Genomic DNA, 24,567 nt, shown 5'->3' on the forward strand with positions numbered 1-24,567 from the left:
CCTGCCTGTCCAATTCTCCATGAGTAGCTGTCTGTCTGTCTGCCTGTCTATGAGTAGCTGTCTGCCTGCCTGCCAGCCAGCAAGTTGGTTAACAGAAAATAAATTGTTATGGCTGAGTAAAATAAAATACAATAAACACAATTTGCCTGAAAATAGATTACCCAGCTATGACCTTTTTCATGAAAAAAAATGAGTAGTGATATGGCTGACTGAGTAAAAGAAAACAATCTACCTGAAAATAGATAGCTATAAGTGAAGAGCAATTTCCGCAATTTCCAATTTCCATTTCCGCAATTTCCACAATTTCCATTTCCGCAATTTCCAATTTGCAACTATTAATGGCAGCTGGGTTTCATCATTCAAATAAAATAGAATTCTGTCCGTTTAGCTATAAAATTATGTCAGGGAATAGGGATACACAGTATATGTCTTTCATTTGCATTGCATCTCCCCCCCCCCCCCCCCCCCCAAGCTTTTATTTTCGTTCGAGTAATAGTACAACTAATAGTATTACTTATAATAATGTAATTAAAGATAACTTCATTCAGATTCATTTATTTTTATTTCATTTTGCAGATTTTTTTTTCTTCTTTTTTTTAGATTTTCATTGGTGGGCCAGTCATAATGGTCCCGCGGGCCTGATGTGGCCCGCGGGCCTGAGGTTGAGTATCACTGGCATAGCCTATACTTTGCAGGAGCAACTTAGCAATATCACTCACTATATCGCGATTCGCTACTAATATCACTTATTTGACAGGTCCAATTATTTCTTCTTTACTTAACTCAATATACTCTGTAACTATTTAGTGTGCAGTGCACACATTTGTGGCAAAGAAATAGAACATGAAAACAAGTTAATGATTTAGGTGGAAACATTTATTGACATCCACATTTATTAAAAAAAAAAAGAAATAAAACATCAGACAGACAATAATTATAAAATAAATTAGACTCAAATGCCTGACTGGCTTTGTGAATAGGCAAGAAAATCACAATATCAATCTAAGGCATTTATATTGCAGTTTAATCACTCTGCTGTGTGGTTTTATCACTGCAATGCAGTACATAAGCCAACAGCATCAATGGCTGAGATCGACTGTCCCATTTTATTAAATATGGTCATGATGACCTTTCTCAGTCTCTGTTACATATATCTTTTCTTTGACCACCAGGCAAACAAAGAGTATTGTAATCTTTTTCTTCTTCTTTTCTTCTTCAAGTAAGTCTACAATCAGTCACAGTTCTCTTAAGGCAGTGCACTTATTATTGGGCTCAATTCGAAATGATGGTGGGCTGGAGATTGCAAGGGCAGAGGGTCCAGGAAAGAGTTCGGGAAGGTAAATACAGACGGCTCAAAGTTCTTGGTGTTGAAAGTGGCCGTGAAGTCATTGGCGAAAAAGGAGGCCGCCTCTGGGGCACAGGGTGTAGCAGGTTCTGGGGTAGAGGGGTGGGTTGGGGCAGAGGAGAGGATCTCAGACTCAAACTGCAACAGCTGACCCATGAAGCTGAAATTAGGCGATATGAGTACGCGGCGTTTTTTGATGATGTCAAAAGCCTCTTCCAGTTGCATCCTCTGGGTCCTCATGATGTAGGCCAGACAGATGGTGGGTGACCGGGAGATTCCTGCCTCACAATGGACCAGGACCTTGCCACCAGATTGCTTCACTGCATCTGAAAGGGCAAAGAGAAGAGAATATAATATTGTTAATGAATTGCCCCACAATATCGTTAAATTACAGGTAAATAATATGAGATATATAATTCACAGTATTTATTAAGTGTTCTGCTTTGTCAGGAAGTTTGACAAAATGCACGATCAAAGATAAGCCTCAAAGATAAGCTATTTAGACGTGATACTTTGAAAATCGAGTTACAGGTTGTCAAAAGGATGAGAAAATATAATTGAGACTGAGTACCGGTATTAAAGCTGTGACTGACAGTAAAGATGAAAAACCCAATTTTCGTAGTGCCTCTAATCACCCGCTCTTCATCAGGCCCACGCACACTGCCTTCAAGGGCTATGCCACTCATCTCTCTCCTGTCATACTGCCCACACACACGCGCGAGCACGCACACACACACACAAACACACACACACACACACACACACACACACACACACACACACACACACACACACACACACACACACACACACACACACACACACACACACACACACACACACACACACACACACACACACACACACACACACACACACACACACACACACACACACACACACACACACACACCACTATGACACGCACTGGTGCAGCTATAATGTCTAGTTTGTTGGTCCGTGCAGACTTTATATCCACTGACAGACACACACTGATAGAAGGATCCATTTTATACGGTTTACGAGGACACACACATCATGTGCACACAAGCATACATTTGTCCCACAGCCCTGGGGTTTATGTGAGTCACAGAGAACTGCTGTACATGAGACAATGTCTCTCCCACATGCCTGTGGGGGTGCTGCCTTGACACTGCCGCAGCGAGGTCACTGTAGCACAAATGTCATGTGCACTCATTTAGAGATGTAGCACTCCTACACTCTGTCTAAGTGTTCTAATGCCTACACATAAATCTGGCCCCTGACATCTCTGTATTAGCTCAGTTGTTTACTGTCGGGTACCAGTAGTGCCTTTAATTCCATAAGCTACCGCGCACCCCTACAGATGTCACGATGCATCTGCGGCTGCCTTCCTGCTCCCCCCCCCCTCTCTCTCTCTGTACCCTGTAGAAACTCAGCTCACTGACAAATTCAAGGATTTTCACCTCTCAAATGGTTGCTAGTCTCAATGTATAGTTCTGTCTCGCTATTTCACTCACACGCACACACACACGCACACGCACACACACACACACACACACACACACACACACACACACACACAGCATGATGCCACAGCAAGCGCCTGTCCAGCTGGCCCTGAGAGTAACAGCAAACTGTGAAAGTACAGTGCTAAAATTCACAGCTCAGTCCCTCTGAAAAACGACATGAAAGAATCATGAATATTACATCTGGAGTGTAGGAGGAGAGTTATGCTGTACGTAACATAGGGGAGACATAAGGAGAGTAGAGGCATGTGGGTGTCTTAATGACCATCCTTAGATGATGCACCATTGCACCCTCATTTAATTTGTATCCTAACACACCTCAGCTGCTGTTTTTCAAGAAGCACATCAATATTTATATTTGTCGTAAAACCACATGCACGCACACCAGGTTATTCAGTTTTGATTTATTTTCATGCACTATAGGACGATAGGTTAAATTTCTTGGATTCTTCTATGTATGGTGGTTTTCTAATCACTTGGCATAGTTAATAGCATTTAGAAGCCTTGTCTGCACTCGGCATGAAAGCTAAAGCCGTTACTGGGGGCAATTTGTTGCCTTACATAATCATCTGTCTCACAAATATGCCTTAAATGTAGGCTGGTTCCCCAAACAAAGCACAGCAGCAACAATAGCAGCCACCCATTACAGGTCAGTCAAGGCCCCCCCGTGGGTGTACTTTGTACTTTGCTATGCCTGGCTAAAAATAGCCATGAGCACTGTGTACATCTTTGTTGGCACTATCCAACCTCTCTCTAATTCCCTCTCGTTCCTCTGTAACACATACATACAGTACTTCTCACCCACATCTCACAAGGCCATCTACGAATGGCACCTGCAACAATTATTTTCGCGGTGTCAGTCAGCCTCCAACTGTGTGTGTGTGTGTGTGTGTGTGTGTGTGTGTGTGTGTGTGTGTGTGTGTGTGTGTGTGTGTGTGTGTGTGTGTGTGTGTGTTTATATGCGTCAGTTTGTCCAACCTCCTCGTCCACCCAGTCATTACTAACAGACAGCTCACCCAACTTGTCACACTTTTAATGGCCACACCCGGAAGAGTAAGCAAGCGAGATTAGGCCTCGGAGGCGATGACGACGTGGGAGCGTCTTTTTAAACTTAAACTTAAAGAGGAAGGGGGGTGGGGTGACGTGAGGGGAAGAGCAAAGCTTCCCTGAATGAAAGCAGACTGCTCGATTTCTTGGGAGTGATTGGAGGCAGTCAATAGACTATGATTATAGTGACAGCTCAGAGTGCTCTCTGTTTTGGAGCAGTATAGGCGAGAGAAGCAAGGAGATTATTTTTTAAGACTGGAGGTGTTTCAAAATAGACACAGCTATCTATGATTATCTCTCGCTCTCTAGTCTATCCCTATCTGACAGTTCTTCTGTGTATTTTACCCTGCAGGTAATTCAAGGAAAGAGTGGAGGATTTGTTTATTTTCACAGCAAGAGAGGATGAACTATACAGACATTTGATCTGGAAAATGATGTATACTCGCTTACAACATGAAACCTCTTATTTATAAGAGGTGTTAAAAACAGACCCTGATGAATGTAAATTAAATCAACCCTCAATGCTGTTGATTTAAATAACAATGGATGATTTCCCTAGCACAGTCGGTGCCAAGAAAACAAACAAACAGTTGCCAAATCAATGTGTATTCCGCTTAACTGAACTCACCAATGAATTCTATGGCCTCCTGGAAATGGGAGCTAATGTCGGCGGTGTGGTTGTCCTCCACAGGGATCCACTTGTAGCTGTAGTGGCCCTTGGCGGGCTGCAGGTCCCTGCGCGAGACGTTGAGCAAGGCCGTGATGTGAAGGTCGCTGAGATAGTCCTGTCTGGAGGCGTGGTAGGCACTACCGAGGTAGAGGAAAGGCAGGATCTCCACGGGCGTACCCTGAGAGGAGAGGAAGACAATTAAGGATGTGTTAAAGAAATATCATTCACTACCCATATTTCAATTCAATGGATGTTTATTGGCATGAGAAAAAAAAACGTTTGCCAAAGCAAGTGTCACAATATAACAAAAACTGTTGAAAATGGTACAGCATTTTGTAAACATAAGCTATATGTCATATTGTGTCGTTATATGTTATACAGGGTATAAGGGCTTTTTTGAAATAAATAGGAGCAATATTTTTGCAGTCACTTTGGGACAAATAACAGGATTTTTTTTTCTTTTCAAGACTATTTAAATTAACCCGACTCCACCACATGATGGGTGGTTTGGTTGGTATTCCAGTGGCTATAGCCTTCTTTAGTCGCAACAGTTCACGGTCTTGCTGCTGTGTTTGCATATTGTTGTATTTCTCATACACACTACTGCTAACAATTATGGGATATCTGATACAGTAACATAAGATACTGAACCTCGTGTCGCATTGTATCTAACATTATAATATAATAATCTTGTGCCTCTGGCCATCCTACCATCCAAATAAGCCACAGACGCAGCGCGGGTACATCATGTGCACGGACTGGAGACAAGAGCACGCTATAGATGCATGTATCTCTAGATATGGATTTGTCCATAAATAAACAATTTGCGCAGAATAACTCATGATATGTCAGGCATACACAACAGCTCTTTGTGATACGAATGAGCCACATGCTTTTCATTTGCGCTGTGGCAGAGACGCATGCAGGAAAGGTCACAGATGAAAGAGTGTGGTTCTCTCACAGGCCATCTGATGTCAGATATTAGATGGTTTAGAGTGGCCACTCCGTTTTGAAGCAAAGTTAAATTGTGGTGCCAGGTGAGCAGTGACGGTCAGAGAATATCATGTGTTTTGAGAAAATGTTCTGATGATTAATAGAACAGTGTATTCAGTATATTTAAATTCTATAGTGGTTGTTAATAAGATTTTGTAATACATGATAATAGATGTTTTGATCAAACTGGTGCTGTGAGAAAGTGGGAAGTGCTGCTGTCTGTCTCTGCGTGTCGTGTCGCATGGGTGTTTCCGTTTCCATACCTGATCATAATCTGGTTTGCGGTGAGAAAGCTTGTCATAGTGGATGTTGACTCTTTTCTCGGTTTCAGTGCAGTTCTGGTCGAGGGTGGTTTTCACCTCAGTGCAAAGTTCAGGATATTGAGAGTGGAAGTTCTCATATCCCCCTGCAGAGAAAAGGTCGAAAACATGATTAAAACACGACACTTTAAATAAGTAAGACGACGAACTGAACTCTATCTCCCTCGTAAACAGACACCAGATACCATGTCATGTGAATGTGTTTATGAAACACACTGAACACGGACCGTTACTTGTGTGGGATTATAGACTTTATAACCTGATTATAAACGCGTAATTAATCACTGGTGCCCACAACGGAGGCACCGGTAATCCGTTTAGTCCAATATCCTGAGGACGTCGCGGTTCCGTACAGAAGGAAGTGAGTGCATTTTGAGTTGACACAGTCAGAGCTTGTGGTGGATTAAATACAGGATAAATAAATTAAATGTATCGGTATCGAAAACAGTGTAAAGGCCTAGTGGAACGCGGTTTGTTTATTCACCCAAGCTCCATTGCGCACTGAGTCATCCACTCCGTTGACGCACGCAGTACATTTATCTCTCGAAGAACAGAGAGAAAAACGCAGGATATTGCTCATATGGTTCATGCATGGTTGATATAACCCAACACAATCCATGCTGAAGGAGAGTGGAGTATATATAGCCTACCTTCTAAAACCCCAAAACTATAATTTAATGTTTAAAAAGGCGCTGACGAAACGAGTTGATTAGATAACCATGTAGGTCAGAAGAGATTCTGAAATGTGACTGAACATTGATATTTAGGATGACTTTTTAGTTTTTACAAGCCAAGTTCAACATTATAAATGTAATTGCTTCACATATGAGGTAGTCGTGTATTAGTCCATATTTGGTAATTTGCGTGGTTTGTGTGGCACCGAAATAAACTGTCAGAGTCAGAGAGTAGGCTAATATTGAAATAAACACCAGGAACAGGAACAGCTAATTAGTAGCCCAAAATATCTCAATAGTTTAATATAATGTATTAAGGATCTCATCTCACCTTTCAGGAAACAGATGCTGGCCCCACTGGCTAGATGCGAGAGTGTATTTATTACTATTTGTGCTATACTGTCCTTTTTCAGTTTTTGTAAGTGAGGTGTTCCATCATCCAGAGCAATGACAGCCGATATCCTCCCCTCCCGAAGCCGAAACTGGTCGTTCTCATCTGGGATGATAAATTGAAGAGGCACCAGTCCTCCTCTGGACCTCCGGACCACAACCGAGTTCAAGTTGACATTGACAGAGCCATTGATATTAGAGTTCGTGAACGAAAAATAAGGTCGGCAATCCACAATTAGACAGCTCCCAGACTCCTTCCTTATGATTTTCTTAAGACGTCGGCAGTCTATGCTTGAGACTTTCATTTTGACTCTGGAGTTTGTTGTTGTACTGGCTAAAAAGAATGACTTTAAATCCCGAAGCAGAGACAGCGCCCGGTCTGTGTCTGTGCCTTCATTTCCTCCAAGGGGATTCCGCCAGATCGGTTTTATGTGAATGGAACCTCCGGTGAGTGACGTCACGAACCATATATGGACATAGGGCAAGGCACGATCACAGTAGAAGCCTGCCCACACTGTTGACTGCAGCGCGACTCCTCCCTACATTTTCTATGCTTGAATCAATCAGACGAGAGACGACTCATCTATTGCGTGTCGATTTCATGTTGTTTGTGTTCACAGCCAATTAGAGGAAATCAAAGAATCCGGCTTTTCTGAGGAAGATTACCTATACAAAATGATCATTTAACAGGCATGTTATTTTTTTGTTTGTTTTGTGTTGCGCAACCATGCAAACTCGTCCTCAATGTCAAGAACCAATCGATGATTTATTTAGAAAAACAAAACGAGGCGAGCAGCTGCTGCTGAGCGTATAGCATATCTTACATATTACACTCATTCTTCACAGGCCTGCTCTAGATCTGCTGCCATAATCTTCTCAATGGACTAAAAAGGCTTAGACGTCACATTGCATGCACTCACATGACAAGCAATCAATTAACCCTTGACACATGGCTCAATAATATGCTACACCTCTGAGTCTGAGAGTATTAGGTGTTTGGTAGTGGCGATGGTGCTGCTGCTGTGTGCGTGCGCGTTGTGTTTACAATGCCATGTCTGTTTACCTATAGGCTATGTTTTTGCACTTGTGCCTAGATATCTGATTTGTCCTCGCATGCACCAACTTTACAAGATGTGTGTTGTATTTAATTCTGCAGGCATGTACCGTGGACGTGTGGGAGAGACTTAAAAAAGTGAGGGGAGAATATGTGACAGATGCACAACGACACAAACAACAGACTGCTCCAGTCAGTGACAGACGGACAGACAAAACAATGAAAATGCCCTCTGGTCATTGACTGTCCAATTCAGCATTCGGCTGAGGCAGAAAGGGCCGGGGACCAGGACCCTGCATGTGGCACTATCTATGCCTATAGGCATCCCAGGGGGCAGCCATCCTTTAAGCCTGGCAGCATGGCAACCCCACACCTGCAAATTGATTACTTAAACCACTACACTTTTCACAGTCAGTTTGCACTCTTCGGGCACAGGCAGACAGATACAGAGATCTCCATATACAACGGGTTCCCAAGTTGCATCGTTCTCAAGTAGGCCGGTGGCGGGCACGTCGTACAGGTCTATAGTTGCTAAAGTGGATAGATTGATGAACGGATGGATGATTGAATTATGTAGCCTACAGCAGCGTGCCATATGGGCCAGTCTAATCTGGGATGATGACGTCATAGCCGATGAGCAGGGAGACCCACTCCCTGGATGCCAACAACAAACCTCTGCCCAACATTTTCCAGAACGGCCTCTTATAACTGCACCGATCTGCAGGAAACATTGATTGTGTGCATTATGCACACTCCCTAAAGGTTAAGGAAAAACCTTTGACCTGCATTTTTCACATTTGCCTTTTATAGAGCCACCAGGACGTCGACTTTTGTAAAACACATTTTCTGATATTACTCCTCCAGATTCTATCCAAAAATCACGCAAATCGTTACACAGTATCTCTATACTGAAGTGCTCAAGTCGGATCTGTCAGATATTTCATATTACATCCTAATTGGCTAACATTTGCTTCCAAAGTTTGCAGGAATGGCCTGTTTTGAACAAAAATCATGAACGCAGTGTGCAATTTACGTGAAATGTTTCACACACTTTCCTACTAGGCTGAGGAATGAATCCCACCCTTTTCACATTGGTTATAACTTATAGCGCCACCAATAGGTGGATTTTTGCAAAATACATTTTTGGAACAAAATGTCTCATCATCCGATTGCCATCAAAGGCGTATTAGAAATGGCAGCCTTTTCACATTGGCCTATTATAGGGCCACAATAACCTGGCCTGGCCTGGTGGAGACCTGTGCCCCGAGGCGAGGGCACTTTTTCTAGTTTGGTAGTGTGTCTGTCAGCCCTACTAAACAATTAGTCGCAGACAGACATCACATTAGACCAGTAATCAATTGGCTTTGATCCTGTACTTCCCACCACCACACCCGTTCTCTTAGCCTATGCAGTGTTAACCAGTTACAGTAAGCCCTCTCACCCCTCCTCCCCCGACCCTAACTAGCTGCTGTCTGACCATCACCTCCTCTATCAACATACCCCCTCCCTCATGGAACCATGGCCTCAGGTGTCCTCTCCACCCATGCAGAACGGAGCCTTCAGTGTGGCAGCCCCCATGCTCTGGAACTCTCTCTCCTGACAGAGATTATTCACCAAGTTGCCCCAACTCTGAAGTCTGCACACATTTAAATCAGCTCTGAAAAAGCACCTCCAAGGCTTTTGGCTGCTAGTATTGTTTTTGTCTACTTGTCTGTTTCTTCTGTCTCGGTGTAACGTGTACTTGGAGCACCTCTTGAAAGGCACTATATAGCAGATCTACAACCTCACAGCTTGTAGAATCTGTAGATTCACAATGTTGGATATTTATTTGGTCATCTTCCTTACAGCCACTGCCACTGCAGCATAGATAGCATAACATTCAAAACAACAAAACCACAGCAAGCACAGCAAACAAGAATAAAGGGTGCAAGAAAGAGCAATCAAAGTGTAACAATAATAGTAACATATGTACATGGGCATGTTTTCCCTGTAGTAGCAAAGTTAGGTAAACCTTTTGTGAACAGCTTCACAGCAGTATATGTTCCATATACTGTATACAACACAACACCATATATACAATCCCCCCTTAAGAAGGTGCAATTGAGGCTATGTTCCATATATACAGCAAATTTAGTTTAGAAATGCTGCTTGTATTTCTGACTAATAATTAAAAAAAAAAAAAATTGCCTATAATTATATGCTCAAAGGAATAGAAATGGCGGGTTGAAAAGTGGTTAAAACAAAGAGGGCAGATTGGATGTGTATAGATAATAACTCATCATGTAAATGTTGCAATTATAATTAGCATAATCATTACCAAATGGAATTTCCCTTCTCCTATTATTTCTGTTATTTCGCGACTAGAATACACAGGTATTTGAGTGTCACAATCTCTTCTCCTTTCAGCTAAACACTATAGAAGAATCTCCCTCAGGGGAAATCAAACTACCACTCAGTCAAAGGATTCCCCTTTGGCCAGCTTAGCTTAATAGGCTTCTGGACGGTCTACAGGCAGGGCTACTCTGCTACATTTACATCAAGTTGTTAATGCATCAACATCTATCTATCTATAGGCTATTTATTTATTGAACATTTGTTATTGGAGCAGTGATATTACCGCTCTAACCATGCAAAATTATTTAATTGAACCTTAGCCTGTTTATTCACATAACCACACTATTTTGGACATTTCAAATGTCATTCCATTTCCATTGCCTTTATGTCTTGGGCCCATACATACTGTATGTCTCTTATAGGATTTCCTTGGCGTCTTCATGGCGTGGCAGTATAGTTAATACGTTTAGGAAGCTGTCAGGCAAGCTTTAAGCTCGTTACAATCCCCCCTCCTTCCTACCGACTCCTCTGGTCAGAGATAGAGTCCTATTGTGATGACCATAAATTAGTATTACAGTACAGATACATACAGCGTAGCAATATTATGGACTTGTATGTTGCTACACTGGGGTCAGTGTGAGGGGTCGAGTTTTATATTTTGTGTCCTCACAGTGAGAAACCGATGCACTGTATGTTCAGGGAAATCATGTATAACTAAATTATCAAGTTCAAGTTCTTTATTAATGTCCCCGGAGGCGGAGGGCAATTGGATTTGCAGCAGTTTAGAGGTTTGTAACATAAAGACAGTACAGAACAGACATGTGACAACATAGGATAGGACAACATAGCATGAGCACATCTGTGCAATTGATAAAAAGGATAAGAAAAACAAAAGTAGCCAACCAAGTACAGAACAAAGTGAGGCATCATAGCATCATAAATCATCATAAAGTGCCAAGAGCCAAGTGCTATAGGTACTAAATATCATCATCATCATCATCAGTTTTTTTTTACCTTCTTCTGGCAGCATTGACTGCTCAGACCGAGGCAGGGACAAAGGAGTATTTGTACCTGTGTTTTGTGGTCATAGGGACACACAAGCGAAGGCCAGGGTAAACCCACGTTTAACTGGTCTTAAAACTACTTTCAACCTTTTGTCCCTATATATATATATATATATATATATATATAATAACACTAATTAATATAGCGAAAATAGGCAAACTAGTTGCCTATTTTCGCTATATTAATCAGTGTAACAAACTATACCCACAGTGATCACTAAGTGGTGTTTATAGCATACCTGTCCAGACTGTCCAGGAACCCTCAGGGTGGGGTTCAAATTGGGGTTCTGTAACGTTATGGGGGTCCTTCTGAAATGAAAAGGTTTGATCGAGAACCACTGCATTATGACATTTCTCCTTGCAAGCGCTTTTCACAAGGTGTTATCGTGCTCCGCTCAGGTTCAATGCATCTTTGTGTTTACAGTAGACAATAATTGTTGGCTAGACTGCGTTGGGTTGGTACAGAATGTGAGCGCATCAAGTTGACTTCCTGTCCAGAAAGGCCCTATTTCCATTGGATTTATAAAAATAACCTAAACACAATGGGGCCGCGCTCGCCAGAACGCATCCCCCGGCCATACAGGTGTTTCCTGCAGTTGGCTGACAGAGCCACCAGATTCTTGTGACACGACACCGTTTCCCAAAAATGACTGCATGACTAATCTTTCACCTAACATGACTACTGAAACGATACCAGGTTGGAATTGGTTTCTGGTTACTGAAAATGCAATGAAGAAAGACTTAACTTTGGTAGAACAGTTGGGGCTTTCAGAAATCCTATTGATTACAGGTTATCACTGGTTACTATACTGTAGCTAGCATTTAACCCCACTGTATAACACCACATATCTATTTTCTTTTTCACGCATGCATGCATGCATGCAAGCACACACGCACGCACGCACGCACGCACGCACGCACGCACGCACGCACGCACGCACGCACTGATTTCCAAACCACTGCTCTCCCCTTTGTCATAACACTTTCAGGCACTCTTAAGCAATAGACCCACAGAGACAGAGATAGTGAGACAGATAAAAAAGTGGATGGAGAGAGGGTAAAGAATAAATAAAGTTAAACAAAGCTCTCCTCTACTGGGCTGCTAATTATTGTACAAAAGAAGATCTATAGGATGAAATCTATATGGAGTTCAAATATGTCGCCAAATGTAGCTTTGTGTGTATATTAGATTATATAGAGATTAATTTGCAGTGAGCTAGCGGCGTTTTCACGTTGCTCTGTACATGTACAATAATAATAATTAAAGATAATTCATGTGTCTCTCGATTTGGACTGATGTTGACATTTTGGACCCAAAACTAAATAACCTCTCCTGGGCAGTTTACTGATGATCTACTACCAAGTGTCATGAAAATTGTCCCATTTCTTCTCAACTTTGACCTTGATTGTGACCTTGACCTTTGGTCATTCCAATCCAAAAGTGAATCAACTATTTGGGTAATCCCATTGAATTCCCACCAAGTAGAATGGAAATCCAACCAGGTCTAGAGTTATTTTGCTAAAAGTGCAAGACCTTGACAGTGACCTTGACATTCTCAGATGAAAACAGCCAATCTATAATCTCACAATAACACAATGCAACACGCTGTGAGCTTATAGTTCGGCTGTTTTATGGTGAGCGACACCAGCACAGTCATGGAAACATTCCTCTTAGAAATGTACATGGGCAACAGACTGTGAAATACACACATTTAACATTACATTTCCTGGCAGAAACGTCACCTCCTTCTTCAGAACAGAAACAGACAATTGCCATTTTAGTTCCTTGTTTCATATCGGCTGTGCTTACTCATCATAGACACCAAACAGAAGGCTGTTGTTATTCAGTGTCATATCATTCACACATCCATTTCCTTTCCCTACCAGAGGGGAAAATAGCTCCTTGTATGCCTTGATGATTGAATATGATATTATTCAAGAGGTTATATTTCTCATTCACTCATCCAATATGGGTAGTGAAATGAGTGTGGCATAGCCTGGCTTTGGCCAGACTGATAATGTGGATTCACTCATACGCTTGGCGATGTGTCTGGCGAAAGCCATGCTAGGTGTGACATGCTCCGTAGACTGTGCTAACAGTATATAATATTAAACAAACAAGCTAAAATAGCAGGTTAAGAACAAGTAAACAAGAGGTAGGCTAATTGATTACCAAAAAGCTTTTGACACCATACCCCACTGACCCCAGGGGAAATGCATACATGCAACATTCTCCAGGCATATAGTTTTCCTGAGTAAGTTGGTGCAGATGATAGCAGACTCGAGCCAATGTTCAACTTCTGACCCATGATGGTGTGACTAAACTTTAGTCACACCATCATGGGTCAGAAATTTAAAGAGTCTGTGATACCCTGGACATCCTTCCTGTTTAATTGTGGTAATGGACCATGCCCGGCAGCCCGGAGATTCAGTAGCAGGGACGATACAATGGATTCCACGTTGGTCCTGAGGAAGACTCAGCAGAGTCAGCAAGTACATCCCATCACGATTACCGACCTCGACTCTGCAGATGACATTGCCCCTAGTCTCAGACACAGCAGAGCAATGAAGGGAACTACTACTACTGGCAGTAGAAATGGAGCGCAGGAAGAACCGCCTCAAGCACTCTAAGGGCATTTAACACAGAGGACAAAAACATTGCTATTGCCAGGACTGAGCTGGCAGTAGCAATGGTTTTAGCAATGGTTTAGTCAAGGACTTAAAATATCTCAGTGCCTGGACTTCCTCGACGGAACAGGATCTGTAGCCTATACATATTAAGAGCATTAAGTGCTTCAATCAAAATGTAATTGTTAATGCAATTTCGTAAGTTTGGGACCCGCTGGGAACACACCAAATTTCAGTTTTGGGTCTCAAGCTAGTTTGGGAACCCCTGGTTATAATTGAAACCTTATTCAGCCGTGTGCTCTTTTGTGAGCAGGGTTATTTACAGGTTAAGAAATGTACAGAATATGAAGAAAATAAATGCAACCGGAATATAGTAGGATATACAGCATGCATAAAGTATACGTAGGCTGTACTGTATGAGGAACAGTTTTTCACTTCATGCTGCAAGCTCTGCTTCTCTGTCTGGCTGGATTTTTATCTCAATTATGTCAGGCAAATATATACACTCTATGTCACTGTACTGTCTATATATCTTAATTTCCACTGAGTAAAGTGGGTCACAGAGAAGTATGAGGAAGGAGAATGAAGGACTGAACCACTGGAGGGAGATGGGATTTATACTGCAGTCTTACTTCAAGGAGGCAAATATAAATGTAAAGTCTGCAATCTGGAACTTAATGAATATTTTATTTGAACCAAACTTATATGCTAATAGAATATAAATAGCACATCTGCAGCTGTTGGAAATGGTTATTGAGAAATGTACACCCTGGTGTCGGATAGGCCACCTACTATATTGCCTGATGCTCATAAGCCCAATATATCCCCTAACCAAGCGAGGAATCCCTCTTTGGGAGATCTGGGTTCGAAACTCGAGTAGTGCAGTTGCAATCTCTCTCTCTCTCTCTCTCTCTCTCTCTCTTCATCGGAACAGGACATAAAACGTATGGATTACAGCTTTACACTCTTACCAGTGACTCATCCGTCAGATCGTCAATTCCAAGAATAATTCCAACACATACCGTATGCTGTGTTTGCATGTGTACATCAGGCATGAGGAAACAGAGGTTTGCAATTTACAAAAATGAAAATAGGATAGTAATTAAATCAGAACAGGACCTGGCTGTTGTAGAGAAGCCCTTCTAGTTCCACACGATGTTGCTTCGCCATCTGTTGACCCGTATGCATGCTTAAATTCATGAAATAGATGGCTGTATGAAAAGGGAAAAGCAGAAAAGATATTTGATAAAAGATAACAATATTTGTCCCTGTGAACTGTGATGCTGTCTGAGATCAGATTTCAATAGAGTGTAGAGTCTAGAGTCTAGACCATAACAATAGTGGGTATTGAGGTTCATATTGTCGTATTCATTTGTACGGCCTTGTAACTTTACAAAAAAAACTCTAGGGTGAAAATCCACTGAGGATATACAGTATAAGAACATACTGCAAAACAACCGTATACTGGGCATTTCCTGACGACTTGCAAGTGAGCCTTTGTTGCTCAAGGAAGTACATTCTCTAGCAAGCTCAAAAAACATTCCTTCAAACAATTGGATATTTGTGCTTGCAGCTGGGTGTGATATGCGCGTTTCATATGTGAAAGTGTGTACAATTAATAGCAAAGGCTCTGTTCCATAACACAAACATTTAGAAATGTTCCCTGAGACACTTTTTTCATCATTTTGCAGTTTTTTCATCAACAGCAAATGTGGTTACAGCTTTACAGTACTATGGATTTACTAGAGATTCCCTTAAAATACATTGTACATATAATGAATGCATCAAAATCACAATCATAATCACAATACTCAATCCCTGAGTTCAAAAGAAAGTATAACTGATTTTTACAATGGGCATTTGATTTGAATATCTTCTTCAGTTATTTTCGGTGAGCATGATTCAATAAATGTTATTCATTGCCAAAACCAACATTACAGTATTTGTTTCAGTGTGCTCAGAGATAAGAATATAATATAGAACTTAAATTACGCTTCATACTTAAAGACATACTAAGTAAACAATCAGCACTCAAGTGTTTCTTTCTCTGAACGATTCCGCTTGAGAGCGCGGTCAACAGGTCTCTCCCGTGTTTGTTATTCAGGAAGTTGAATTTACCCACACTCGGCACTTCCTTGTAACACCAGCAGCTATATGATGTAAAAACAATAGAGGCTAGTCTGCGGGCATGGTCCAGTGTGGAAACAAACAAGCACATGTGACCTTCAACAGACACCACCAAGTCAGAATTCCCCCGAACAGCAGATGCATCCAGATAAAGGATTTCATTTAGCACCGGAACTACAGACTCTTGTTCTCTTGCCCTCTTTCACTCTCCCCATTTCATCCCATGGGGTCCAGCTGGGACGCTATCTGCCCCGCCCCCGTGTTCACCTGTGTGGGAGGAAGAAAGCCTAATCCACTCAGCTGGAATTAAACTCTACACAGTGCACCGCTCCTCTCTAATCACACGCACGCACGCACGCACGCACACACACACACAAAGCCCCTCCCAATAGATGACAACAAGATGGAGGGATGAAAGGATGATGTAAAGGGGAGCAGGGATTATAAGGGTTGGAGGAGTTGGAGAGCATAGTCCGACATTATGTAATACTTTGCTGTACAATGAAATAGCGGAAAGGGCTATTAAAGCTGCAAAGATCTTCAAACTTTGTCAAAATGTTTCATAAAGTGGGTAAACACAATATAATGCTGCTGTCCACATGCTTCTGTGTGTTCGTGCATTGGATTTACTGGTGCATGTGTTCAGAACAAGTACAATACTTTGCATATAGTTGCAATAGCTACGAAAGACACCAAAGTAATCATAAAGTCTGTTATGTCGATAATGAGGCAGGTCATTACATGAACATCATCTTTCCAAATGAATGCACAGTACAATGCAGATGATTATCATTATTGGTGGGCGAACAAGGAACACGTAATGTGATTATCAATGTGGAATGCACAGGCCACACACACACACACACACACACACACACACACAGGTCACATCCTTAGTGATTCACATAAACAATGGTTGTGGGTGTCTTTACGGGGGTTTTACAGATCTATTCAATGATGCAGGTGGTTGTGGGTTTGGTGAGCAGGCAGACCAGCCAGCCAGCCAGCCAGAGAGAGAGACAGACAGACAGACAGACAAGGGCTGCAAGCAACTATCAATTATATTCCTAGAAGTTATATGTCAATAAATGGATTAACCGCCTCAGCCCTATTTTATATTTCTTAAGACAATGGGTGTCATGCAGAAATAGTAAAACTAGATGTAAAACTAGATAGTAAAACTATCTCACGTGCCACGATGCGACGTAGCTTCTAGACCTGCTATTTAAACTGCAATTTTCACTACATTTTTGAATGAAAAAAAGGATTTGCACCTTTTATGACATAGATCATTTTATTAAATGATCGATTATCAATCATGTTTCATAGTGGAAAACCATTGCACCCCCAAACAGAGTCTGCAGATTTCTGGACATGTCCGTTCTATACAGTATATGCCGTCCTATAACCATCTCTCCATGGAACTGAAGCAGCGGCTGGTGAGTCGTGACTCATACTTTTGCACACTCCATCTTTCACTTCCACCGATCCCAGAGGGAGGGAATTGGGGGTCTTGCGGAATGGGTGGGTGACTGATTCGCTTTCCGTTTCCCCTATATTGAGTAGACTGCCCCGAACCAACTATCCCCGGGAGGAGGAAGTGTGTGCAGTCTGTGCACGCACGCATGTGGGCATTCGTGTGCACGCTGAAATGAAAAGAAGCTTGAGGCATCCATCTCCTCCTAGTCCTACCACCAAACCCCCATTCTCCCTCTCCCTTCTTCCCCCATGATGGCACTATCATGGATGGAGGCTAACCCACTGCCTTGATTATGGGGATCAGCTGCCTTTTGAGGGGCTGGTAGGGTGGGGGTGAGTGGGGGGGTCAACCGTATTGATTATGGGGATCAGCTGCCTTTTGAAGGGCTGGTAGGGTGGGGGTGAGTGGGGGGGTCAACCGTATTCAACTGGTAGGGTGGGGGTGAGTGGGGGGGTCAACCGTATTCAACTGGTAGGGTGGGGGTGAGTGGGGGGGTCAACCGTATTCAACTGATTATGGGGATCAGCTGCCTTTTGAGGGGCGGGTAGGGTGGGGGTGAGTGGGGGGGTCAACCGTATTCAACTGTCGATGTCAATCAATGCTGATGCCGATGTCGATCGATGTCGACATCGATGTTCATTTTTCAGGAAATTAAGTAGGAGGTTTTTGTCAAAGCGCTTTTTAATACTTTTCATTGGGGGTAAAGGGTTGTTCCATAGCATTGATTTATGAAAAAAATCTGAGAAATGGATTTAGGCCGTTTCTTCCGGACAGCAACGTTATGATCCTAGATGACTATTTCTATGTAATTGATGTATTACCATGTGTTGTTCTTGCTTACGGAAAATTGCTCTGGATTAAGAGCGTCTGCTAATTGTAAATTGTAACAAGCCTTATGACGTATGTAATTTGAAATGATCAATATTTAAGGGAAGGATTGAGTCACACAGGATGGGTAGACTGTCTGTGTTATCATGGAAATAAAAATACTGACCTTAGTTTTTCCTCTTTAATCACAAGCCTGATTCAGCCTCAACACAGACAAAAGCAACTACAGTAGGTGCCAACACTGTCTGGAGCCTAGCAATGAAACACCTGTGAGGGGGAGGTTACCTTGAGAGGGTGATTGTTCCCTTTCTATATCCCTTCAACCACCCCGTTTTAATCTTATATCATAGTTCATCAGTCGAGTATGTAAAAGTAAACATTTAAAAGTATATTTTCTTTTTAATATCAAAGCTGTATTCAAATTAAGACATTTCCCATTATGTCTTTACAGACAAATACCATTTGATCTGAACCGACCGACTTCCCACTCGACAGATGTCCTCTGTGATACACATGCCGAGTTTCAATCTGTCAGATGCTTCACCAGAGATTCTGTGAATTTATTCTATTTTCGGTGAAGAGGTTTGTTGTGCAAAAGAAAAAGAAAAAAGGAGAGTACAAGTATGGACCCCAGTCAAAGAAGTATAGTGTATTCAGGAGGGAGCGAGACAGAAATGGGAACAAAGAAATGCAAGCCTTTCTTTCGATCCACATTTTATGACAGCCGTTGAGATGGTGATCAAAACACTCTGGATGACTCACCCGAAAAGTACATTTAACTCCCTCCTGGTCGCTGAGAGAGATACCATGCGCACCAGCAGCCCATCAGAGTCTGTCGGGGGTTGGGGCGGAAGTGAGTGCATAATGGGATTTTGATGTACACATGTACTCCCACACAGCCACCGGGTTGGGAGGGAATACCTAGACTTCATCGGTTACCCTTTTTCTCGTAAGGTAACGATGCTTTCCTCGAGTCCCTTGATGATGTTGTCAGTGTCACACAGTGAATCTTCTGGCAGGGGGGGGGGGAATGCCCTTGTCTTCTTCCGAGTCACATATTCTGGACTCCAATATCCGGACGCAGAGATTACTGTGATAATTCATATTACCATCCGTCACGCCACATGCTGAGTGACCAACTGTGTCTGTTGTTTGTTTACGCTACTTGTTTGCTCTACGGGGCCCCCCAAAATGCAATCATTCCAGTTTCTTTCAACTTTGGTATTGGCAACCGTGGGCAGAAAATAAAGATTAACGTCCTGGTGACGGATGAGGTCATTGGATTGCACTCATACACCCTAGTAGTCTAACATGGTTGTTCACTCATAGCCTCGTGAAAAAAATACTAATTTCAAGCACATTTCAAATGATCTAGTTTTCTTTAGTTGTCTTTGTTAACTCCACACACAGTGTTTAGGAAACGATCGATGGTTTGGAAATGAGTGCCTCTGACTGAATTTAATTGGTTTTTTAGAGTTTAAAGCCTGTTATCATGAAACACCTCTGGCACTGTTGAGAGGAGAGGAGGCAGGGAGAGGCGTCTGGCGTCTGCCCGCTGTGACGACTTGGTCTAGTCGGGGGCCTATAATGCAATGTTTCCCAAACAGTGGGTCGGGACCTATTTGTGGGTCGTGGAAACATGTTTTCCGGGTCCCTTTATTTTTTGTTTCCTACATTTTGTTGATTATTATTATTAAAAAAAAAAAAAAAAAACATTCCCAAAAAAGCAAACTTTTTCATGAAAATCAATGATTTCTTTCCAAGTAATGACGTAATCAAATCTAAGAAATTCCAGAAATTAGAAAACAAATGTTTAAGAAGTAGTGAAAATAGCCGATTTACAAGCTCACAGCGCGAAGCGACGCGTTGGGAAAGCGTTGCCATAATGCATGTTTCCCAAACAATGTTTGGGTCGCGGCCCACTGGACCAACCTTTATGGGTTGCCAGTAAACATCCCCTTTTTTCCATTTATTATATTCAAAGAATCACACCTGTGTGAAGTGAGGGGCGCTAATATATTAAAGTCTAACTCATTTTGATTAGGTGATGTAATGGTGATATAAAACAAACGGTGCCAACACAAACATCAAACGCCATTAACAATAAAGAGACAATATGACGTAATGAGGCACATTATTTCCCTTCATTGTCAATGGCGTTTACAAAACAAACATTGAACTAAAGACAAACATTAAACCTGTGTGTATAGGAGGGGTTAGTGCCTATATATAATATATATTATGATTATCATCTCAAAAGATTAAAATGTTTAAACAAAAAACAATCACAACCTTTCATCAATATTTTCACTAGTTTGAGTCCCGGGCAAACGTCACATTTTTCTTTTGGGTCTTGAGCTAAAAAGTTTGTGAACCACTGATACACACAGTGAACACTTCCCCTCCAGAGAGGAAGTGGCTGTAACCAAAGAGAAGTCACTGGTTCCTATGTAAAAAAAAATATGTGGACCCACACTTCCACTTTTAGTTGCATGCACTATTGGCAAATTACAGAACCACCATTTCATTATTCTGAATTTCAGAATAGCCTAATTTTTATTGGCATGATTATTAGAGACGAATTAAAGAAGACAGTTAAATGAGTTCTAGTAATCTCTTGGAGAGCTGGAACTCATTTAGGATGGACTATAGTAGTCTTTTGAGATGTATTGTCAGGTGAAACCTGACCTATGTCTTACTCAAATGTAATGACGACTTTGGCTCCTATAGTCGGGACCTACTGTAGTCCTGATTGGTTGCCCCGTCAAGGCTCTCATCATTTTGTCATTTGTCAAAAGTATTGGAAAATAACAGATATACAAGCTCACTGCAGCACATTGTGAGTGACTAGATTAAGTATAAAATAGGGATTAATTGGTGCGTTTTGAAATAATAATCTAAATCCACAATGTAAACTGTGCACTGTGGAAATAATTGTAGTGGAGAAAGAACAACAATTAGTTGTATTGGAAAAAAGTATAGAAAAAAAGGACATACTCAAATAAAGTACCTCAATCCTCAACATTTGTATGTGGACACATGCAGTAGGCCAGCGGTTCCCAACCTTTTCATCTCAAGGACCCCCAAATTGACACTAATTATCCCGCGGACCCTCATTTGAAAAGATATGCCAGGGACCCCCCCCCCCCCCCCCATAAGAGAAGAGTTTTACGGCTCTAGCCGTTGAGATCCTCAACCCGTTTAATTTCAAGGACCCCCAGTTTGACATTAATTAGTCTACGGACCCCCATTTAATGGCATTTCTATCTCTGGACCCCCAATTTATATTGTAAAATCAATGTTAATTTAGTTACAGACTCATAAGGGTCCATTTGGTTCCAAACTATCATTTAGCTGGGGACCCCTGGAACTCCCTACATGAGCGAATGTACTAAATGTCCACTTTCCGCCACTGCTCCCCTTGTGTGCGCAGACCTGTTCTGCGTATGCAGAACCGCGTAAGCCCCGGCGGGCTTTCATTAGGACGGCGACGGCTTCGGCGTGCCGGGGGGTACACTGTAACCTATAACTGTAAAATTAGGGTGGATTTGCAACAGTATCTTACTGTTTTTCACCAAATTGTAAAATACTGTTAAATTGTCATCTCTTTCCTGTAAATTAACATTCTATTCTGTAAATTAACATTCTATGCTGTAATTGAACTAATAACAGTAGAACCTGTTATGTAGCAGTACAATACTGTTAAATAGTCATCCCTTTCCTGTAAATTAGCATTGTATGCTGTTATTTAACTAATATGAGTAGAACCTGTTATGTAGCAGTACAATACTGTTAAATAGTCATCCCTTTCCTGTAAATTAGCATTGTATGCTGTTATTTAACTAATATGAGTAGAACCTGTTATGTAGCAGTACAATACTGTTAAATCAACAGCCTACAATGGTATAGAAGAGGAGACTGACTGGCTTGCTGGCTGACTGACTGACTGACTGACTGACTGACTGGCTGGCTGGCTGGCTGGCTGGCTGGCTGGCTGGCTGGCTGACTGACTGGCTGACTCATATAGGTTGGAAGGAGATGGATTTTAAACTTTGTCATAGAACATCAAAGCCTTGATTGATTGATTGAAATATGTATTAACACTTTAACAGTTTGCAGAATTACAGTACATTTCAAACACAAACTCAATACAAAGACTTTAAGCAATTAAGCATTACACTTGTTTACAAGAGGGTCCACCTGTGTGTGTGTGTGTGTCAAGACATTTGATTAGCAACTACACACACCTGTTGCAAGGTGTCACTGTGAGCTCCTCTCCTCTCCTCTCCTCTCCTCTCCTCTCCTCTCCTCAAACAGACCTTTAAAACATGTTTTTTAATGTTTTTCTACGTACACTAGACGTATTCTTCATATTTGGAGCATGCCGAATTCAATGGCGGCGGTCTCAAATTTCCACAACGTTTGCAAAGGTCAAAGGTCAGCCAAAAGACTGCAAAATCTGACCATTTTCTGGAATTAATCGCTCAAGATATTTTTTTAAAATCTGAAACTTCACTCAATCCATATTGAGAGTAAGCCGGATGTAATGGCACCGGGCCTGATTTTTTAGGCCACTGATAAAGGTCAAAGATCAGCAAAAAGACTGCAAAATCTGACCATTTTCTGGAATTAATCGCTCAAGATATTTTTTTAAAATCTGAAACTTCACTCAATCCATATTGAGAGTAAGCCGGATGTAATGGCACCGGGCCTGATTTTTTAGGCCACTGATAAAGGTCAAATATCAGCAAAAAGACTGCAAAAGCGGGCAATCTTTCCCTCTCAATAACTCCACAACGATAAGGACTTGGGGTCTAATTTTTATATATGTTGTTCAGTTTTTTGAGACGATCAAGTGGATATCTTGTTTGTCCTGGTACGACACTTTTCAAAATTTCAGATCTTCCTTCAGTATGGTGTTAGGTTGTACACCTATATGTACCTTCCGAAAGTGGAGGAAGCCAACTTAGGAGTGGCGTACCGGGACAAACAAGATATCCCCTTGTTCGTCTCAAAAAACTGAACAACATATCTCGAAATCGGAATCCAACTTCTTATCGTTTTCGAGTTATTAAGCGAGATAGCGAACCTGTAACCCTAATCAATTAAGAGAACCGTATGTCCGTGTGGGAGGAAACTTATATTGGTGTTTTCAGAGCAACGAGCTGATCAAGAATCTGGTCTCGGTTTTGCTCTACGACCTCGGCAACCCTAACCCTAACCCTAGCACGTTTTGGTGGCTGGGTTAGGGTTAGAGAACAGTAAGTCTGTGTGTGAGGAGATTTATATTGATGCGTTCAGGGCGACACGCTGATCAATAATCTGGTGTTTGATTTAGTTTTCGACCATTACTTTTCCCTGTAGATACATATTTATGATTATCTCTAAGACGATTTGACAAAACTTTACAATTCTGACATATGTCAGTCTACCCTCATAATTTATGAGTCTGTCAAAAAAGAAAGTAAGTCTCTAGCACATTCCTGTCAAAAGTTATGATTTTTTAAAGAAATATAAACCAAAATACTCATTCCCAGTTCTGAGCTAGTCTGATTGCTGTCAGCTGTGCTCAATTCAATGGATTGAATGGTGACGCATGTCCCCCCCCCCTCTCTCTCTGCTGTTGCATGTCAGAGTACTATATACTTCTCCAGTACAAGGGTCTATAGCCGAGGGACCATTCAGTTCACAGCTTATGCCGTTATTTTACTAGAGACTGTAATTTAACAGTAGAATGCAGTATTTTATGCAAAGCCACATGGAAATATAGGCCACACCCAGGTTTTCCCTTCAAAGTTCGTCAGTTGATTGTTGTTGGCCATGCAGTGAAGGAGCCTTGTATAATCTTTTTAGCCAACAGTTTTTTGCCAAGCAAACTAACAAAACAACACAAAAGAACAAAAGAAGAAGCATAAAGAAGACTGAGAAGAAAAGGAGACTAAGGTAAGAACGTTTCCTACAGTCTATATTTTTAAACAACATCTGCTAGCTGCTAGCAACATTGCTCAAGCTACACAACTTACTTTGCCCACTTTGGCAAATCTAACCAACTTTAACAATTTCTGAAACATCAATACATGAGCAAGATGATATCATGTGATATGT

The 24,567-nt window shown here is 41.7% G+C and overlaps 1 protein-coding gene across 1 annotated transcript; it reads right to left on the minus strand.

Annotated features, from left to right (window-relative positions):
• Nucleotides 1–836: 836 nt before the first annotated feature.
• dusp5 (dual specificity phosphatase 5) lies at nt 837–7,339 on the minus strand. The gene is made up of 4 exons (XM_080760635.1): nt 6,889–7,339; nt 5,827–5,969; nt 4,529–4,748; nt 837–1,671 (listed from the first exon to the last, which is right to left on the minus strand). Exons 1-4 carry the CDS (start codon nt 7,250–7,252, stop codon nt 1,247–1,249), a joined length of 1,152 nt encoding a protein of 383 aa, XP_080616761.1. The 5' UTR covers nt 7,253–7,339; the 3' UTR covers nt 837–1,246.
• Nucleotides 7,340–24,567: the final 17,228 nt, after the last annotated feature.

Source organism: Protomyctophum bolini (genome assembly GCF_963924005.1).
Source record: "Protomyctophum bolini genome assembly, chromosome: 3".
Lineage (NCBI taxonomy): Eukaryota > Metazoa > Chordata > Actinopteri > Myctophiformes > Myctophidae > Protomyctophum > Protomyctophum bolini.

Excerpts from the sequence above, each read along its gene's own strand:
- dusp5 (XM_080760635.1), bottom strand. The coding sequence starts at position 7,252 with ATGAAAGTCTCAAGCATAGACTGCCGACGTCTTAAGAAAATCATAAGG. Across the intron at positions 4,749-5,826 it reads GCAAACCAGATTATGATCAG|GGTACGCCCGTGGAGATCCT; the intron begins GTATGGAAACGG and ends CTCTCCTCTCAG. Across the intron at positions 1,672-4,528 it reads GGAGGCCATAGAATTCATTG|ATGCAGTGAAGCAATCTGGT; the intron begins GTGAGTTCAGTT and ends TTGCCCTTTCAG.